Below are 19,683 nucleotides of genomic sequence, written 5' to 3'. Positions count from 1 at the left end.
AGAAAACCTGAATAGACTGATTACTAGCAAGAAGATTGAATCAGTAATCAAAAAATCTCCCAATAAACAGAAGTTTAGGATCAAACAGCTTCATTGGTGAACTCTTCTAAACAGCCAATAAGATTTAATACCTATCATTCTCAAGCTATTCCAAAAATTAAAGAGGAGGGAATGCTTCCAAATACATTTTAGAAGGCCAACACTACCCTGATACTAAAACCAGATAAGGATGACACAAAAAAGAAAATTATGGGTCAATATCCTTGACAAACATAGATGTAAAAATCCTCAACAAAATATCAGCAAACCAAATTCAACAACACATTAAAAACATCATACATTATGATCAAGTGGGATTTATTCCAGAGATGCAAGAATGGCTCAAAATCACAAATCAATGTGATACGTAATAATATTAACAAAATGAAGGGTAAAAATCACCTATCATCTCAATAGATGCAGAAAAAACAGTCAATAAAATTCAACGTCCATTTAGATAAAACTCTTAACAAAATGGCTATAGAGGAAATGTACCTCATATAAAGAGGCCATATATGACAAACCCAGATAACATCACATTCAGTAGGAAAAAGCTATAAGTTCAAAACAAGACAAGGATGCCCACTTTCACTACATATATTCAACATAGTATTGAAAGTCCTAAACATGGCAACTAGGCAAGAAAAAAAAGGTATTCAGATCAGAAAGGAAGAAGTAAAAACTGTCACTATTTGCAAATGATGATACTATATATAGAAAACAGAAAACCCTAAAGACTCCACAAAAAAACTGCTAGACCTAATAAATGAATTCAGCAAAATCACAGGATATAAAATCAATATACAGAGACTTATGGTGTTTTCAAATGCTAATAACAAACTATCAAAAAGACAAATTAAGAAAACAATTTCATTTATGATTGCATCAAAAAGTATAAAATATCTAGAAATTAATTTAACCAAGGAGGTGAAAGATCTGTATACTGAAGACTATACAACACTGATAAAAGAAATAGAAGATATTTAAGATACACAAATACATGGAAAGATACACTGTGCTCATAGATTGGAAAAATTAATATTGTTAAAATATCCATAGTATCCACAGAAATCTACAGATTCAATACAATTCTTGTCAAAATTACAATGGCATATTTCACAAAATTAGAACAAATAATGCAAAAATGTGTATGAAACCACAAAAGATCCTAAATAGCCACAATAATCAGAGGGAAAGAACAAAGTTGAAGGTATTACATAACCTGATTTCAAAGTATACTACAAAGATATGTTAATCAAAACAGTATGGCACCGGCACAAAAACACACACACATATCAATGGAACAGAATTGAGAGTCCAGAAATAAACCCACACATATAAGGACAATTAATTTATGACAGAGAAGCCAAGAACATGCAATGGAATAAAAACAGTCTCTTCAATTAGTGGTATTGGGAAACTGGTTGGCCACAGACAAAAGAATGAAACTGGGCCACTATCTTACACCACACACAAAAATTAATTCAAAATGGGTTAAAGACGTAAATGTAAGACCCGAAACTGCAAAACTCCTAACAACAAAACATAAATGGTAAGCTCCATGATATCAGTCTTGGTGATGTTTTTGTGGCTCAGACTCCAAAAGCAAGGAAAACAAGAGTAAAAACAGATAAAAGAGACCACATCAAACTACAGAACTTCTACACAGCAAGGGAAACCATCATCAAAACAAAAAGGCAAAAAAAAAAAAAAAAAAAAAAAAACCTACTGAATGGGAGAAGATATTTGCAAATCATAACTCCAATAAGGAGTTAATATAGAAAATGTATAAAGAACTGATACAATTTAACAGCAACAAGAACAACAAAATAACTCAGTTAAAAAATGGGCAAGGATGTAAATAAATATTTTGCCAAAGAATACATACAGATGGCTAACAGGTATATGCAAAGGTTCAACATCACTAATTACTAGGGAAATGCAAATCAAAACTACAATTAGATATCACCTCATACATGTTAAAATGATTCTTATCAAAAAGACTTTAATAAGTGCTGGCAAGGATGTGGAGAAAAGAGAACTGTCACACACTATTGGTAAGGTTGCAAATTGGTGCAGCCACTATAGAAAATGGAGATTCTGCAAAAAAGATTAAGAATAGCACTATCACATGACTCAGCTATTCTACTACTGGTTACTTATTCAAACACAAAACCACTAATTCAAACATATATGCACCTCTATGTTCATTTCAGCATTATTACAATAGCCAAGATATGGAAATGACCTGCATGTGCATTAATAGATAAATGGATAAAGAAAGGGTGAAATATACACACACGCAATATGAATACAATGAAATATATGTAAAATGGAATACTTCTCAGCCATAAAAAAGAATGAAATCTTGCTATTTTTGATGGGCCTTCGGGGTATCATGCTAAGTGAAATAAGCCAAGAGAAAGACAAAAAAGCATCTGATTTCACTTATATGTGGAGTCTAAAAACAAACAAACAAAAACCAAACAACCAACCAAACGAAACCAAACTCATAGATACAGAGACCAAATCAGTGGTTACCAGAGAGGATCAGGGTTGGAGGGTGGGTGAAAGGGGTAGAGGATCAAGTGTAGAGTGATGGATGGTAATAGACTTGGGGGGATGATTACTTTGTAGTGTATACTGATGTTGACTTACAATGTTCTAAACCTAAAACGTATATAGTAAAGAGAGAGAGAAGAAATAAAGACTTATGAAACTGAAGAGTAAATATAGTCAACTCTTGCCTTGGAGAGATCAAGCCCACTCCTTTGTCTTATTAATGGCCTCCCTGCCCCTGGAGTCCAGCCAAGAAGATGGGAGAAGGAAAGCATATTTTCATATGGCCTCAGGAACTTTACCAGGCCTCCGAAACTCTACCAGGAATAGGAGCAAGGAACTTCTCTGCCAAAAGCTCTACTCAAAGTCAAAGCCATTAGAGCTCCTCTAGTAAAGGTCAAGAGGCAAAGGCCAGAAGAATATATAGTCAACTACTCTTGAAGAAGAAAGGGGTAATCTCATTGACAGCAGGAAGATCTGGTCACCTGCAAAACTGAAATAAGTCACCTCTGCACAGCTGCTCTTCCTAATCTGAGTCCCATTCCCCACATAATATCTTTCTTAAGAAGTGAATAATTCTTATGAAAGGTAAATTATCCCTCTAAGTTATCTATGTCCATGACTACCCATTCCTCCAGTGGCATCTCCTGATGGTGAGAATAGCCAGGAAGAGCAGTCGAGTATTTATTGAGCACCTTTTTCAAAAACACATTCAGTAAATATTTGTTGAATGGATACTTAATAAAGGAATGATTTGGAAGGCTGCCAAAAATCCCACACAGAATGCCACCTGATTATCTTTAAAAAAACACAACAGGGAGGAGTTTTGTTTTTTTTTAATCTGACTTACAGGTTTTTTCTGTGCCCTTCAGAGGTTCACTATATTCATCTTCCACCACAGAATACACATTAACAACATACTCAGTTTCAGGCTTCAGATCTTTCAGTACTGTACTACTTTCCAGTCGGCTCACATAAAACTAGGGGAAAAAAATTTTTTTAAATAATTTATGTTGTAATCGCTTCCCTCTTTTCAACTATAATTACAAAGTAGTAAACTGCCATGAGGTTAGAAATTACATTTCAATGAAGCCATTGTCTTTTGGTTTTGGAAATTACCAGATTAACATGAGATCTTAGATAATTCATATAATTTGTTCTCCCAGCTGTTGTTTCCTTATTTGTAAAATGAGTGGGTAATTCTAGATCATCTTTAATGTTTCCTTCCAACTCCATGACTCTAGTGTAAGTTCACAAATAAATCAAACAGCTTTTAATTAAAAATCATACTGATGGCCTGCATTTCATAGAAGCCATAAGAATTTACACAAAGCTCCTTTCCTTTAATTAAGTTCAAATGGAAGTACTTGCCCAGCAAGGACTAGAAAGCACCACTGCTGACTTAGTTCTGCCCCGCTCTCCATCCTTTTTGCTTCATACCCAGCATTTTTCTTTCTGAGCCTTAATGCATAGGACTCAATCTCACTATTAAGAAGAAGTGGGTTGGAGGTATTGCCTACTCACTTCTTGACGTTTCCCTCCAGAAACTGGGTAGTATTCCACCTTATACCTATCCACACTGTCAGAAGGAGGTGTCCAGCTCACTCTGAGAGAACGATGGGTTCGTTCAGAAATAACTAAGTTGGAAGGTGCTTCCAAGTCACCTGCACACAGAAATAAAATACATACACTTTTTTCATTATGACAGCAAGGTGATGAAATCTGAAATTAGAATGAAATAGTATTACTTCTCATATTTCAAACTTGTACACACATCCTAATATACTGATATACAGCTTTTCAGTCCAGAGTCTCATTGCTCGTAAGACCTCCCTGAATAGGTGGGCAAAGGATTCTTCAGTCCCAGAAAATTCAAGCCTGGGCTCATTGTCTTTCATTAAAACTTGATCTCACTCTTCCTTGTGGCATCACCAGTTTACCAGTCTCCTACCTCAAAAACCTCTGAGTCATTCTTGAATACTTCCTTCTTTCTCTAACCTTATACATATAATTAACGAAGAAGGATTTGGGTCCTGACAATTCCATTGTTTCTATTACTGTTGGTACCACCCAAGTTCATCATTCTCGTTATCATTTGATTATTTATATTCATATCTTATCTTCTTCTCTATAGGTTATGCTCTGTGAGGACAGAATTGGTTTCTTATTTATGTTTAGTTCCCCTACTTCAGTAGTAAGTAGGACCTACTTCAGTAGTAAGAGAAGCTAACCACATTCCTCAAGAAAAAAGAAAAACAACCAAGTCTTTTAAACTTTAGGGATACCCTACTGCCTGTGAGTGTGCTCTCTGTGGGTAGATAAAGTGAAATAACCAATGAACAACAGAAAGACTACAGAATGGTATCTAGAATTAACATCAATGAAAATAGAAATATTAAGCTTACTATGACCATTAGAAAGATGTCTCCAATAATAATTTAAAGATAATTAATCCAATGACTTCACTGGCATGGCAATCATTCTCATAGAAACTCTTTCAACTGTCTTTGTAAAGCTGGGGAAAGCATTTCCATTCTTAGTACTCTAACCTTTATTATAGTTGGGTCATAACCAAGCCTACAAAATTATCAAGCAATTTTACTGTCTGGGAAACTAGAATGAATACAACTATTACATAGTTGATAAAAAAAATTAAGGAAAATAGATAAAAGATGTTTTCATCCCCACTCAAAGTCCTCTCCAACTAAATAAAACTACAACTCTCTCAGCAAATCCAGAGCCAGAAGCCTACAAATTCTGGCTTCCTGGCTGATCTATTTCTCCAGGGAAAAGGTCAGTCTGTTGTTCAAAATCCAAAAAGAAAATCTGTAAATGTTTGGAGAGAAAAAATTCAAGAATACAAAGTCAAATAAATGTATCCTCAATACCCAAAGTATATGAACCATCTCTACCACATTATTTATCTTCAAATAAGCTACAGGTCATTTCTAGTTTGCTGCCATCAGAAACAAATTAGAGAAAAAATCAGGAACTAAACTAATGATTCTCAACTAAAGGCATTATTTTCCCCAGCAAACATTTGGCAACTTTAAAGATATTTTTAGTTGTCACAACTCAGGGGATGCTACTGGCATCCAGTGGGCAGAGCCAAGGGATGCTGCTAAACACCTCCCATTACACAAAAGGGTCCCTTTCCTCCATCCCAAAAACAATCATCTGCCCCAAATATCAAGGGCGCTAAGGGTGAGAAACCCTGGGCTAATCTTACCTGGACCTTTGACACTATTACATAAGTTAATAGTGAGGTCATCTACAATCTTAGAGAGTGACTCAAAATCTGCCACGTTGTATGCATGGGTATCATCAGGATCTGTTGCAATCATCTTTAATTCATCCTCATCAGCATTTTTAATACCTTGAGGAAAAAGGATATATTCAAATTAAAAGCATTGGTATTTTCAATGTTAAGTAGAAGGTATATGTGATTTTCTGCAATAATAAAATGATAATAGTTACAAAATAGAAACAAATAAAAAATATAAACTAGAAACTATTCTGAATTAGCTTCTTCTAAATGCTTCTAGCACCAATTTCCCACCAAAAACAGTGTCTCTTGAGTGTTTTTTCTGGAAAGTAAAATAATGGCTATCAAAAATAAAAATGGCACTGTGGAAAACCAAACAGGAATTTTCCTGAATCCTATTAATAGTACATTTGTCCTCTTAATCCATTACTTTCTGCCAAGAAGCCATGTAGATCTATCTCATTACAAGGGGAAAAGAAGAAAATGAGTTAACTTCTTGGCATATCATTTTGATAAGTTATGTGATTGGGAAAATATGTTTGTTTTCTTGTGCTTCAAAAATATTTTTAACTACAAAAATATCCTCTGTTTTTGTTTTTGTTTTTAAGATTTTATTTATTTATTCAAGAGACAGAGAGAGAGAGAGGCAGAGACATAGGCAGAGGGAGAAGCAGGCTCCCTGTGGGGTGACTGATGCAGGACTCGATCTCAGGACCCCACAATCATGACCTGAGCCAAAGGTAGACACTCAACCACTGAACCACCCAAGTGACCCTATCCTCCACTTTTATAACCCTAGAGGCACTGCTAGCCCTTTGAGTGCTTACCAACAGCAAACAGCTCCACGCCTTCATCCTTGAGTTTCTTTGAAGGTGCCTCAACGTCATCTTGTGATTTTCCATCAGTGATGAGAACACCAATTTTTCGAGCTCGAGGCCTCATGCCAGCTTGGGTTCTGAAGTTCTGTTGCCGAATGAAATTCAAAGCCATGCCTAGTGGGATTTTTAAAAGAGAATCAGTCACATCATTACTCAGTCACAAGTCATGAGCAAAAGCAAGAGCTAAAAGCACACAACTCCATCTTTACTCACCTGTGAGAGTATTGCCTCCTTTGTATGGTAAGTTTGCCACAGCTTGCAACAAGCTCTTCTTGTCTCTGTGAGCATTTAGCTGCCACTCTGTTCTGGGGTCCCCACTATACTGAGCAAGGGCTAAAAGAACACCATCAGCATTAGCATCTATAAAAGAGCATGATGAAGATGTCTAAAGGTCTTCAAGATTGCCAGACCTACCAATCTGTACTCTTTTGGGACCAATCTCAAAGACTTCCACAATGCGAGAGATGAAACTCCTCACGGTCCTAAAGTTCGCCCGGCCAATGCTCCATGATCCATCCACCAGCAACACAATATCTGCTTCTGCTCTGGTGAGACACTCCATCCCTGACATGGCAATCATGAGACAGTACAGGGTAAGGAGCAAATTCTTATCAAGGTTACTTCCTAGCCATGTGTCTGCCATCCCTGGATGCTCAATATTGCCTAGCTGCTTCATTTCTGTAGTTTAGCTTTGTGATTTGGAGGTCAACTCTGAACATATGTCTGTATGATTTATTAACTTCAAATGACATTCATAAGAATCACCAATTCCTCCAATGATTATTTCAATGGCAAATCTTTCCTTCATCTTTGACTATGTTTCCTGGCCATGGTCATAGACCCTAGAGACTGAAATTAAACCATCAATTGTGTAAATGTGAATGGGCTTACAAGCCCAAGAGCTGAAATAAATGAATGAAAATGTATAGCCATCTAACTATAAGGCATTAATAATTTTAAGAAAATTTCAATGTGAAAAAAAATTTCAATGTGATCTAAAGATTAGATGCTGCATTTTCCTATAAGATGTAATGGTCATTAGCAGACAAGTATGAAATGAACTAGTAAAATGTGTGAGCTAAGAAAGGTTTTAGTGAGCTAAAAACATCTTTTAAAATAATTAAGCTTCTGGGTAATTATTACATATCTTACAAAGGATTGGACACATTACTCTTAAAATCAAACCTTTTTGAAGTAAAAATATCTTGTTTTAAAATCTGATAGCTACTGTATTTTTGAGTTGTTGGCTGCCTAACTTTATCATCTAATAAGTATAACAATCAGGTAAACACAGATGGTGAAGTCTGCACATTTAAAAAACCAAGAAAGAAGGAAGACAATTTAGAAAAAGTATGCAAACAAATATACAAATTGAGAGCTGTAGAGACAATAAGCACAAACACTGATACAAAGCTAGGGTGCTTTGGAAAGAGAGAAAAATCCCAATATCCTCAGTGCACAAGCTACAAAATAAAAATATAAGTCAGTTAATATCATCATAACAAAAACAATAGAACATTCATGCAAAACAGCAGGATTTGACAGTTTCATTTATTTTATCCACACCATATTTTTTAAATGTCCTCTTTCCTAGGAGGTTACATTACCAACTATGACTTTTCCAACTTCTTGCCATGTTAGCATCTGAACTTTAAAAAGCTCATTGAAAAAAATTAAATGATGCTCATCACACTATAAAGCTCTCCTTCGCATATAGTACCGTCTATCAAGATTGAGGACTCCCAGACACCACCTTAAACATCTAAGCCTGTGCAAGCCTTCCCCTACCCTGCCCAGATCTACTCTTTTTTTATCAAATATTGGAAAAATATTTGAAAGTAAATTCTACTCACTACTTCCACCTCTAAGAATGTTCAAAGCTAACTTCACGCATATCAAGGCTATAATTGTGGCAGCAGCAGAAAAATCTAAAGTTACCATGCTAAATCTAAGTTACCATGCTGCTTCCCAAGTCATGCTTGTCCACCTAGTTATATAACCCAATTCTTTTGCTTGCTCAGCCCAGATAAATCATTTCTGCAACTACATTAACACAATAAATTTGCATCTTAGTCTCTAAAAAGAGAGAAAATGTATGTTACCTACCCATTACAAAACCTCATCTTTAAATAATACAGCACTATGTAACCAATGCAATGCTGACAAGACAGGCCTTAAAAAATACTGTCAAAGATATGTTTAGCTGGGTGTTTGAAGATATGTTTTTTAGCATGTAAATTATTTAAATATTTTTAGTATAAAATGTTTATAGTTGCTTTTCTCTGTGTGATTAACCAAACAGTTCACATTTGAAATAGTTTCATAATATTAAGTTTTCCTAGGGAAATGTAATGAGTTACATTTCTTACCAGAGGATAAAATTGGCATTACAGTTGTGTCAGAAAGGGTTGTCATTTCTTGTCCAACAAGTGGCGAACTTTCTCCTCCATCAAACATTCCAAAAACATTTACTTTATAGGTGGTACCTGCCCTGAAATGTTAAAATATATAGTCTATATGTTTATTGGCTCAGGTGGTAGCATATTTGGCTTTATTAAAGACATTCATCTTGATTTACAAACATTTACTTAAAGCAAGTTATAATGTACTGCTTCCAAGCAATGGGCTTTAAGAAAATAATTTAAATGTTTTATCTTGCAAGGTAACAGAAAGCGTCTGGCACATAATGGGCTCAGTAAATTTCATCCTCTCTACTCTGATAAAAGTTAAGAGTGAGCATTTATATAGATTTCAATATTGTTAAATGAATGATTGAGATAAACAAACTTTCCAAAAGCCAGCACACAGTAGTCCATTCTTCCTACTGTAATGAATGTAGGGTGCTGTTCAAACTCAAACTTCCTTGTTTTCCACTGCACAGCCTGAAGCAAGACCTTTAATCAGCCCACCCTTTCCCAATGCTGCCAGCTGGCACCCACCACAAAGTCCTGTTTCTCTCTCCCATGGCCCACCCTGGAAGAGGATTCATACTCAGCATCTCAGCGTGAGTCACCTGGACCTTTCCAGAAAGCACAAGAAGCCTCACATCTCCACAGGCCTGGCTAGGGACCAGCTGCTTTTGGTGAAATTGTATAATATGGACATGAATTTTTAAAAAGTAGACTTTATTGGAAAAAATGCCATTCCTGATCACTTAATAACAAAAATCATCAAAACATTATAAAAACTTCTGCTAGCCTCTGAATCCTAACCTCAACTTCAGCAAGTCCAAGAATGAGAAGGCAACTTCCACTGATTTTAAACACCTCACTAGCAAACAGACATATAAGTGATTATCTGGGTAAGGCCTACTAATTTACGTAAATTATTCAACCTTCTAACAAAAACTGAATATAGTTCATTCCTACCTAAGTTCCTCCAAAACAACTGTATTGTCATATGGTCCAACCACTAACTCCCCCAGCCTTCTGTCGTCCCCTGTAGGGTGGAAGGTGACTTTATAACCCTTTACTTCCCCAGGGGCAGGCTCCCAGGTCACTCGGAAACTTGACATGGTTGGGTCAGATGTTTTGAGATTTCTGGGTGACTTAAATCGAGAAGCTGTAAAGATAAAAAGATTTTAAAATATTACTCATAAGACTAAGCTTTGGGTTTTTTATTCCCCTTGCAATAAGAAGTTGAATTAGAAATATCTAAGTGATATTATATATCACTTGTATAGAAATCATCACATACTTAACACTTGAAATTGTATATTCATAAAAATGGTTAAGTCTGGTAGCACAGAATATACTACCCAATAAAAATCCTGATAATGAAGTGCTACCCGAGTGGACATATAAATAATTCTCACAATTCAGAAGATTAGAATAACGTTAGAACATTACTATGTAGAATCATTTTACCAAGAGCTAGAGTGGTAAAAATAGAATATTAATTAGGCATCCTTTCAAATTATTCTAACTTATTACAGAATTAGTTTTAGACATTTACAAATCAAGTAGATGTATTAAAGCATTCCTTTAAAATATTACACCTTCCCCCCGCAAAAAATTATTTTATACCTGTTGTTCCCGATCCTTGCCTAAGCTTTCCTTCTCCTGTCTTATACATTGGGAGGACTGTAATGTCATATGTAGTCTGGGGTTGAAGTCGCTTTAACACTGTTGAGGTGACTGTGGGTGGCACTTTGGCCACCATTTGTCTCCCACCCCCACGGGGGCGATACACAACCCGGTAGTTCATGACTTTCCCGGGTGCTGGTTTCCAGGTAACTCGCATTGTGTTTTCTGTTTCTTCATCCACTTTCAAGGTTTTTGAATCTTGGGATACTGTGAGATAAAAGGAAAATTACAATGTATATTGAAAGAAAATACACGTCTACTTTCCTATTTACGTGAAAAGAAATTGTGGTTTGTTACGTAAGTACACTGGGCTCTTGCTTAGCACTATGATCTCTCATAAACTTATGATGGCGTGTGAGCCTAATCTCAGTGAGACCGTGGTAAGATGTTTTCTCTTTATCTAGCTAATAACTAAAAAATGGGAGTTCTTATTGCACGGATTTCCTTTTGCATTCTAGAGACTTTAGTAAAGAAAACATCCATTTCCGGAGATGAGCTTTTAGAATTTTTATTGTACTTCCATCTGTAAATAATTCCTGTGGCAATCATGCTGTGGGGGATACCAAAAATCAGGATTTGGGGTCAGATATATTATTTGGGTCTTTTCAGAAAAAGGTACAGTCCATAAATGACCAGCCAGAGTTGACTATCGTTAACACTATTCTTTGTGATTGCCACAGACATGCAAAACTATGAACACAAAAGAAAAGAAAATTCTAACACATAAAAATATCTCAAGGGCTCTAAAGATAAATTGACATACACTGAGTGTTTTAGAAAAAACTATATATAAAAAGTGTTTCATAAATATATAATCAATATTATATACTAAATAATCTTTTACTAATTTTCATAATTATTAATAGCTGAATTAGAAACAGATCACCCAACATCCACAAACAGCGAACACACATCTCTTTTCTTTTACATGATTAGAGTTTATAAGCAAGATCATTTCACTCAGCTAAATAATCTTAGCATTTTCTACACAAAGACACTAAACTGAAGGAAACATTGCAAAGACTCTAGATCTTATGAAAAATTTTCATGTGCATATAGGCAAGGACCACTTGAAATAATTAGAAAATCTGAATAAACTAAGTATGTGTATTGAGCAACATTTTTCAAACATTGGACATCAGGCAATGTAGGACAGTGATCCCTGAGAGATAGAAAGAAATGAAAGTGATTGTCCTGGCTTATTGCTTAGAGAGAATTCCCAGCCCCAGTTCAGGAAGAGAGAAACCAGATGGAGCCTGATGATCTCACTTAATTGAGGAGATGGTTTTGTGAGTCAGGGGAGTACAAGGCATTTAGAATTGCAGAGCAGAGTACTGAAGAGGAGATGGTGTAACGGAGGGAAAAGCTCCAAAAATCTGCAAAAGGTCCTCCTGGAGTCTTCAGCTCAGTACTAATCAGTGCATGCGTATGAGGAAACCACCCAAAACTAGGGAAAGAACCACCCAAAAGGAGCAGATGTAACAATTAATTCCTAGAGTTTATGCAGGTCCCCAGTAATGCCCCAGTAATGGGGCAAAGTTATCCCTAAACTAAAGGATCTGCTGGTCTAGTTCTAACACAACTTAAATGAAAGCTTGAGAAAAATTAAACTACTTCCAAGTAACTTGACTGAATCCAGAGCAAAGCTTAAGGATATTTATAAGAATGTAAAAATATCTGGCACTCGACAAAGTAAAATTCTCAAAGTCTGGCATCTAATAAATATTACCAGACATGCAAAGAAGGAAAAAATATGACTTATGTTATAGACTGAATGATTCTGTCTCCTCAAAATTCACTTGTTAAAGCCTTAACCTCTGTGATAGTATTTGGAGATGGGACCTTGGAGAAGAAACCAGGATTAAATGAGGTCATAAGGGCAGGATACTAATCTGATGGGAATGAAATCCTTATAAAATGAAGAGGAGACACCAGAGTGTGCTCTCACCACCCCCTTTGGCCCCCCACATGCAGAGAAGAGGAAAGGCCATGTGAGGACATAGTAAGAAGATGGCCTCTGCTAGTCAGGAGCAGAGTTCTCACCAGAAATCAAATTCTGTGAGAACTTTGCTCTTGGACTTCCAGCCTCTAGAAAATAAATTTCTGTTGCTTAAGCCATGAGTTCATGACATTTTGTTATGACTGTTGGAGCTAAGGCAACCCGTAAGAAGAAGAAAATTCAAATATATAGAAACATAACCAGAAATGGCATATATGACATAATTATTCAAAAGGTGTGAAACTCCAGTGATAATGGTGAAAATTAACAAGACCAGAAACAACAAATGTTGGAGAGGATGTGGAGAAAAGGGAATCTTCTTGCACTGTTGGTGGGAATGTGAGCTGATGCAGCCACTCTGGAAAACTGTGTGGAGGTTCCTCAAAGAGTTAAAAATAGACCTGCCCTATGACCCAGCAATTGCACTGCTGGGGATTTATCCCAAAGATACAGATGCAGTGAAACGCCGGGACACCTGCACCCCAATGTTTATAGCAGCAATGTCCACAATAGCCAAACTATGGAAGGAGCCTCAGTGTCCATCGAAAGATGAATGGATAAAGAAGATGTGGTCTCTGTATACAATGGAATATTACTCAGCCATTAGAAATGACAAATACCCACCACTTGCTTTGACGTGGATGAAACTAAAGGGTATTATGCTGAGTGAAATAAGTAAATCAGAGAAGGACAATCATCATATGGTCTCATTTATTTGGGGAACACAAAAAAATAGTGAAAGGGAATAAAAGGAAAAGGAGAGAAAATGAGTGGGAAATATCAGTGCGGGTGACAGAACATGAGAGACACCTAACTCTGGGAAACCAACAAGGGGTAGTGGAAAGGGAAGTGGGCGGGGGTTTGGGGTGACTGGGTGACGGGCACTGAGGGGGACACTTGACAGGATGAGCACTGGGTGTTATGCTATATGTTGGCAAATTGAACTCCAATAAAAAAAATATACAAAAAATAGGTGTGAAACAACTATGACAACTATATGCCAGAGGCTAGTCATGGTAGAAGAAATATTAGGCATGTTACCTAAAGACATAGAACATACAAAAGAGACTCTAACAGAACTTCTAGAGATGAAAGATACAATGTCTTAGATGAAAGATACATAAGATGGTATTGACAGCAGATTTGAAATTGCAGAAGGAAAATTAGTGAACCTGTTGATATGATAATATAAACTATCTGAAATTAAACATTGGAAAAAAAAGATTGAAAAACTGAACAGCACAATTAGTCTGTTTGAAGTAGGTGTGATAACTTCAAACAGACTAATACATGTACGATTGGCATACTTAAAGAGAGTGGGGTGTGATAAAGTATTTTAAAAATACAATGGTCTAAATATTTTCAAATTTTTTAAAACTATAAACTCACAGATCCAAGAAACTCAATGAATCCTACACAACAAGAAACATGAATAAAACTACATCAAGACACATCAGCAGCAAACTGCTTCAAATCAGTGATAAAAAGAAAAGCTTAAAAGCAGCTGTGTAAGTTAAGGATATATTATATAGAAAGGACAAAGATAAAAATGACAAAATAAATAAAGAAATTCAATATAGTGTTATGAATTATGTTTCTGGGAGATGCAAAAGAATACATTAAACTAAGAGTAAATTGGTTGCAATTTTTTATCTTAGGGTTTAAAGACACTACGAATTCTCGGCAAAGTCCATTACTTTCTATAAATATTAAAATTTATTTAGATTAATTCTCAATTCCCTATTACTATTCTCCAGGTAAGCAAACTATTTTGCTTCTCCTCTTTTTTTTTTTTTAGTCCTCCACATTCCCCTCTTTAATATGGCATTTTCACTATATACATTAGTGAAAATTTGAAACAAACAAAAAGAACTTTAGTCAAACTTCCCTTCCTCCTCCAGCTTTATTGGATAGTTTAAAATTACATTTCTATTTTCTAGGACTTCAGTTGCTTTTTCCATCTGACTTTTAAAAACTGATTACAGCAAATGAAACACAGTTGTCTAAGTGATATAGTATACAAAAATAACATCTTGATTTCTGTGAAAATGCATTTCTCCGCAATTCCTGAATAACTCCAAATTACGCTAACTCTGAGCATAGATGTTTACTCTGGGTTTTAGATTTAGACTTTGAAAAAAATGTGTTCTAAACCTTTGCCATCACCTTATGCATATCTAGCATCAACGCTGTGATGAAGTTGTTCCTGTTTAGGCCTTAGCAAACTATTTTGCTTTCCTGGAGAATAGTAATAGAGAATTGAGAATTAATCTAAATAAAAAAAAAAAAATATATATATATATATATATATACACACACACACACACACACACAAAGCATTTTGAAAATAGTATGGGAAAGAATATTATATAGAAAAACAATGTGTTTGGATCATTATTATTATCAATTGTCATGAATATTTAATAAGTTTATATGTGTCTAACACTTTCCTAGAAAGGGTTGTGCTAAAATGTTTTCTGACTTCTTGTTTCTACAGCTTAAATTTTTATTCAGCATAACAAGGCATTTCTTGCAGAAAATTTCCAGACCAATTTCTTACAACTCAGAATTGAGAAAAATCAACAGTTAAATATTACAAGTATTGGTCTAGAAAGAAACCTATGTTTCCCAAAAAATGAGATCCTAAACTTTAAAACAGCCTCAAATTTAAATATGCTAATAACAGTCAAATATTGTATATCATACCCTTGAAATGCTTCAAGGATCTCAATTATATTCCTGTCTTTTAATTAATTCTTTAGAATAAAAGAATTGAGGTGAAATAAGGTACAACATATCTTACCCTAGTCTTAATGGAAAACTTTGGATTTTAGGGAGAAAAAAATAACATGAGATTTCATTTACTACAATGGAAACCAATCATGTATATCTGAGAAATATGCCTTATCACATATTTAAATTTCCAATAAGGAGGTTTTTTTAATCTGGTTAATTTTAATGCAAATTTAAACTTAGACACTTCCTACTGAGTTTGCCAGTGATTAAAAAAAGAGAGAAATGAGTTCTTCAGACAACTCAGATCAAAAGAGTCTAATTTAAGGACTACTTAAAATCAGGATATGGGACTTATCTCAGATAAGTGCTAATCACTTCGTTCTCCCCTCCTTTACCAAAAAAATCCCTCAACTTCTCCACTTCTTTCTAAGAAAAGGAAATGCAAAAATGTCCCATTCTTTCCCCTTTTCCTAAAATCTTCCCAGAATAAAGGGAATAAGCTTTTCTCTTGTAAATTCTAGAAACGCCTATGTTTAACACATGGCTTCTTAGGGAAGAGAATTAAGGAATGTTGGCACACTTTTCAACTAGCTGATAATAAATGATGATAGGTCATTCAAAATTATTCACCAGAAAGAATATTAATGACATTAAGATAAATCTGACCCACCAGAAAATTGAGTGGACTTTTGATTTAACCTCACCAAATGCAAGAGGGAGAAAGTAAAGACTCTAGGATTAATCTTGGGGACATAATAATCATAGCCTCAACAGCCATTCTCAAACTCATATATCAATCATCTCTAAGTGCCTAGGCACTATGCTTGGTGCTTTGCACATTGTTATTTCATTTAATCCTCAAGACAACTCTGAGAGACTGTAATCTATAGATAAGGAAACAAAGACTCAAAGAAGGTTAAGTAATTTGCCCAAAGTCATACAGCTATAAATGTGCCTGCATTCTGTGTCTCCATAGCTCCTGATCTTTTCACTAGTTGAGTTTCTTATCTAGTTGACCATCCTATCAGGAAAAAAAAGACAGAGAGAGACAAAGATAGATAGTTGGAAAGGATTCAATATTTCAAAATGTAATATAATTTTTATACTAAGTGAACTAAACAAACTTGAATTTAAACCACAGTCTTTAAAGGTCTTAATTTTTCATCCCCATTTATCATATAATGAAATATAAAGGCAAGTGGCTAAACTGCCACTTGAGCTAATAGCTATTAGAAAGCACCAACCAACACCCAAACACACTCATGATGTTACTTACATTCAGTTGTGGCTTCTCCGTTCAAAGGTTCTCCTTCTCCACTGCTGTAAACTGCAAAGACTGAAACCTTATATTTGGTCTCTGGCTGAAGATTTTCTATCACAGTATGAATTGCATCTCCGGGAAGACTTTTCTCTCCAGTCTCAATATCATCATAAAGTGATTTCCATGAGACCCTGTAACCTCGAACCATTCCTGGAGCTGATGTCCAATAAGCCCCAATTGAGGTGTCTGTGATATCTTTAGTAACCAAATCCTTGGGTGAACCACGTTCTAGAATAGAAATCAAAGGGGAATCATTTTTTAATGTCAACTAGATATGTAAATATTCCTTCAACAGATGGACATCCAAACTTGCTGGACTCAAACTCAGTTTGTCTAAAGTTGCCCATTTCTTCTTTCTGAGCTGTCTGTCCTATTCTGTCAGTGGAGCAGATTGATGGAATAAAACTTTAGAATATTATCTGATTCCGACCTATCACCTTGGTCCCCAAATGTTCAGTTGGATCATGAGGCCCTTCAGGATAAGGATGACATCCAAACATGAAAGAGTACGCACCTAAAAGAATTTTTCTCCAAGGGAAAAAAATGCATTGAAATCCCCAAATTTTACTCCTTTGCAGTCTACTTTATGACATAGCCAATTGTTCACAATGATCTTTCTTTCTTTACCATCATTTTTTCTCTGTGATGTAATTTAAATAAGTGCAGTTCCAATGTCTGACTTATAATAATTTCAACAATTTCATATAGCTTGCAAATATTAATTCCAGCAATCATTTGCCCTAGTAAAAACTCTCTTTGTTCATACAATTTAAAAGTAGAAGTGTAAACTCCAATATAGCTTAACTCTAATGAAACTAAAAACCACCAATTCTTCTGGAAAACTTTAAAGTGATTAGTCATCAAAATAAAACACACCACTTGTTCTAGCTGATCGAAAATATCTGCTACCAAATTTTGGCTCTTTCAATTCAAAAAAGAAAAAAAGTACAACCCAAATGGAAAAACATGGAAACCTCAACTTAATAGGAGGCACAGATGTCTTCCAATAAAACCCTCACTTTCCATAATTTAAATGTAAGATAAATATACAGATCACTTTATATTGGCTACCTTTACTAGGGTTTATGCCACAGCATGACATAAATATAAAACTATCTGCTTCTACAGCATACATTTCACTAGTAATTGTTGTATATTCAAGCAAATGATATATAATACTATTACAAGAATTTTGAAGACTATTGCTTTACTTGAATCAAAGAGTAAAAATGAGTATCTTAAAAATGCTCATAGTTAAACAACTAAATTTCAACACAAAGGGTAAAGATAACAATAAGGAAAAGAAGAAATCTGGGTAGACAGGAACTTATCATACTGTAGAATTTAGAGGGAAAAATAAATACAACAGGAGCTGGGCATCCTACCAGAACCCAAGCACAAATGGAAAATTCTAACTTCATTATGAATAACTTTAACTGCTGACAGGACATCTCATCTCTGGAGGGAAATTAGTTACATATTTCACTAAAACCAAGAATACTTATTTTCAAGAACATATTGACTTTTCTCCCTCAGTACTTGAGGCTAATTCTCACTCGAAGGCCTTCTTTCACTGCACAGGCTAATTCTTAAATGGCCATGTATCTTTATATTTTCTCTACTTATGGGAATATAAACAAAATGTTCCTTTGATTTGGTTTGGTTGTTGTTTTTTATGTTTTATTTTGCTTTGATCATTGATATCTCAGCAACTGGTCCCTAAGTTTTAAATGTGCAACATATGTTTCCTTTGCTTGATATACACCTTTTTTTCACATGTGCCTCTTCTAAATTGCCTAAATTGTGGTTAGGAATTGCAGCCACTGTAAAATCGTTGTACTTAAAAGTAACTGAACTTGAATCCACTAAAAATGGCATTAATGACATTCCAAAAAAGTAGAAGACAAATAAAGTTAGCTAGAATGAAGGAATTATCTTCCAAATTAACACTGGAGTAGTTTACAAACAATCATTTCAGTTTCTCGTCTGCTCCAAGGTTGTGTTTCTCAGCCTGTTTTCCTCCCTACTTTGTATAGCACTGAGTTTGTGACATTATTTATTTCCATGACAACAAACATTAATCTCACAAACACAGGCTAATGATTTCACTGTGAGAAAATAATAGGAAAAGAATTGTGGTTGAAGCAAAAATACATTCACAAGGATATTTCTGGGCTACAAACAAAAGGAGCCTAGTTCACTAGACATGCATTCCCATGGATTTTAATCAACTGTTGTAACACTCTCAGAACTTTGTAAAGCTGGAACAAAATACAAGTGAAATTGCAATAAAGACCTTTGCAATGTTTATCGGGGTCCTGAAAAGAGTCTATAAAAGCACTTTTGAAAAATACAACTTAAATATTAACTAAAAAACATTCTCAAGTTGTAACTAATGGCATGAGAACACTAATTTCACTGAGCACTGAGTAAATTCTCAATTACAGAAAACAATCCACAAAAAACTATAGTATCTGCCTGTGACACCCAAAGGCATTATATAAAGACACTGGCATCACAACATGTCACATCAGTAACAAAGAAATACGGAATCCAAAGAAAGAAGAAAGACACATCAGTCCAGAAGCCAAAATTGAACAGATAAACTGCTTCAACAGGCTTCTCATATGTCATCAGTTTGATAAGAATATTCCTAAGTATTAAGTTTATACTGTTGCCAAACATATTGATAAACTTTTTTTCTAATAAAAAAAGTGAGAGGGTTGAGTATCCTAGCTACTGCATTATACCCAAGAATTTTGAGAATATGATGTATTCATGACAAGTATATTTTATCAGAC

General features: G+C 35.1%; 1 protein-coding gene across 4 annotated transcripts in view; it reads right to left on the bottom strand.

Moving 5' to 3' along the window:
• COL12A1 (collagen type XII alpha 1 chain) overlaps window positions 1-19,683 on the bottom strand; it is a 116,569-nt gene that overhangs the window by 62,801 nt on the left and 34,085 nt on the right. For 3 of the 4 annotated variants that reach the window (XM_041762257.1, XM_041762277.1, XM_041762267.1), the window contains 10 exons: window positions 16,838-17,110; window positions 10,767-11,033; window positions 10,110-10,302; window positions 9,111-9,232; window positions 7,156-7,305; window positions 6,955-7,074; window positions 6,691-6,855; window positions 5,828-5,974; window positions 4,123-4,262; window positions 3,449-3,578 (listed from right to left, as the gene is read on the bottom strand). In XM_041762257.1, the coding sequence (XP_041618191.1) occupies window positions 3,449-3,578; window positions 4,123-4,262; window positions 5,828-5,974; window positions 6,691-6,855; window positions 6,955-7,074; window positions 7,156-7,305; window positions 9,111-9,232; window positions 10,110-10,302; window positions 10,767-11,033; window positions 16,838-17,110 (1,707 nt within the window). The remainder of the gene's footprint in view (window positions 1-3,448; window positions 3,579-4,122; window positions 4,263-5,827; window positions 5,975-6,690; window positions 6,856-6,954; window positions 7,075-7,155; window positions 7,306-9,110; window positions 9,233-10,109; window positions 10,303-10,766; window positions 11,034-16,837; window positions 17,111-19,683) is intronic. The other variant, XM_041762286.1, reaches the window with a different exon arrangement.

This window comes from Vulpes lagopus, chromosome 1 (genome assembly GCF_018345385.1).
Source record: "Vulpes lagopus strain Blue_001 chromosome 1, ASM1834538v1, whole genome shotgun sequence".
Lineage (NCBI taxonomy): Eukaryota > Metazoa > Chordata > Mammalia > Carnivora > Canidae > Vulpes > Vulpes lagopus.
The sequence above is the reverse complement of the archived record's forward strand: the minus strand, read 5'-3'. Positions and strand labels throughout refer to the sequence as shown.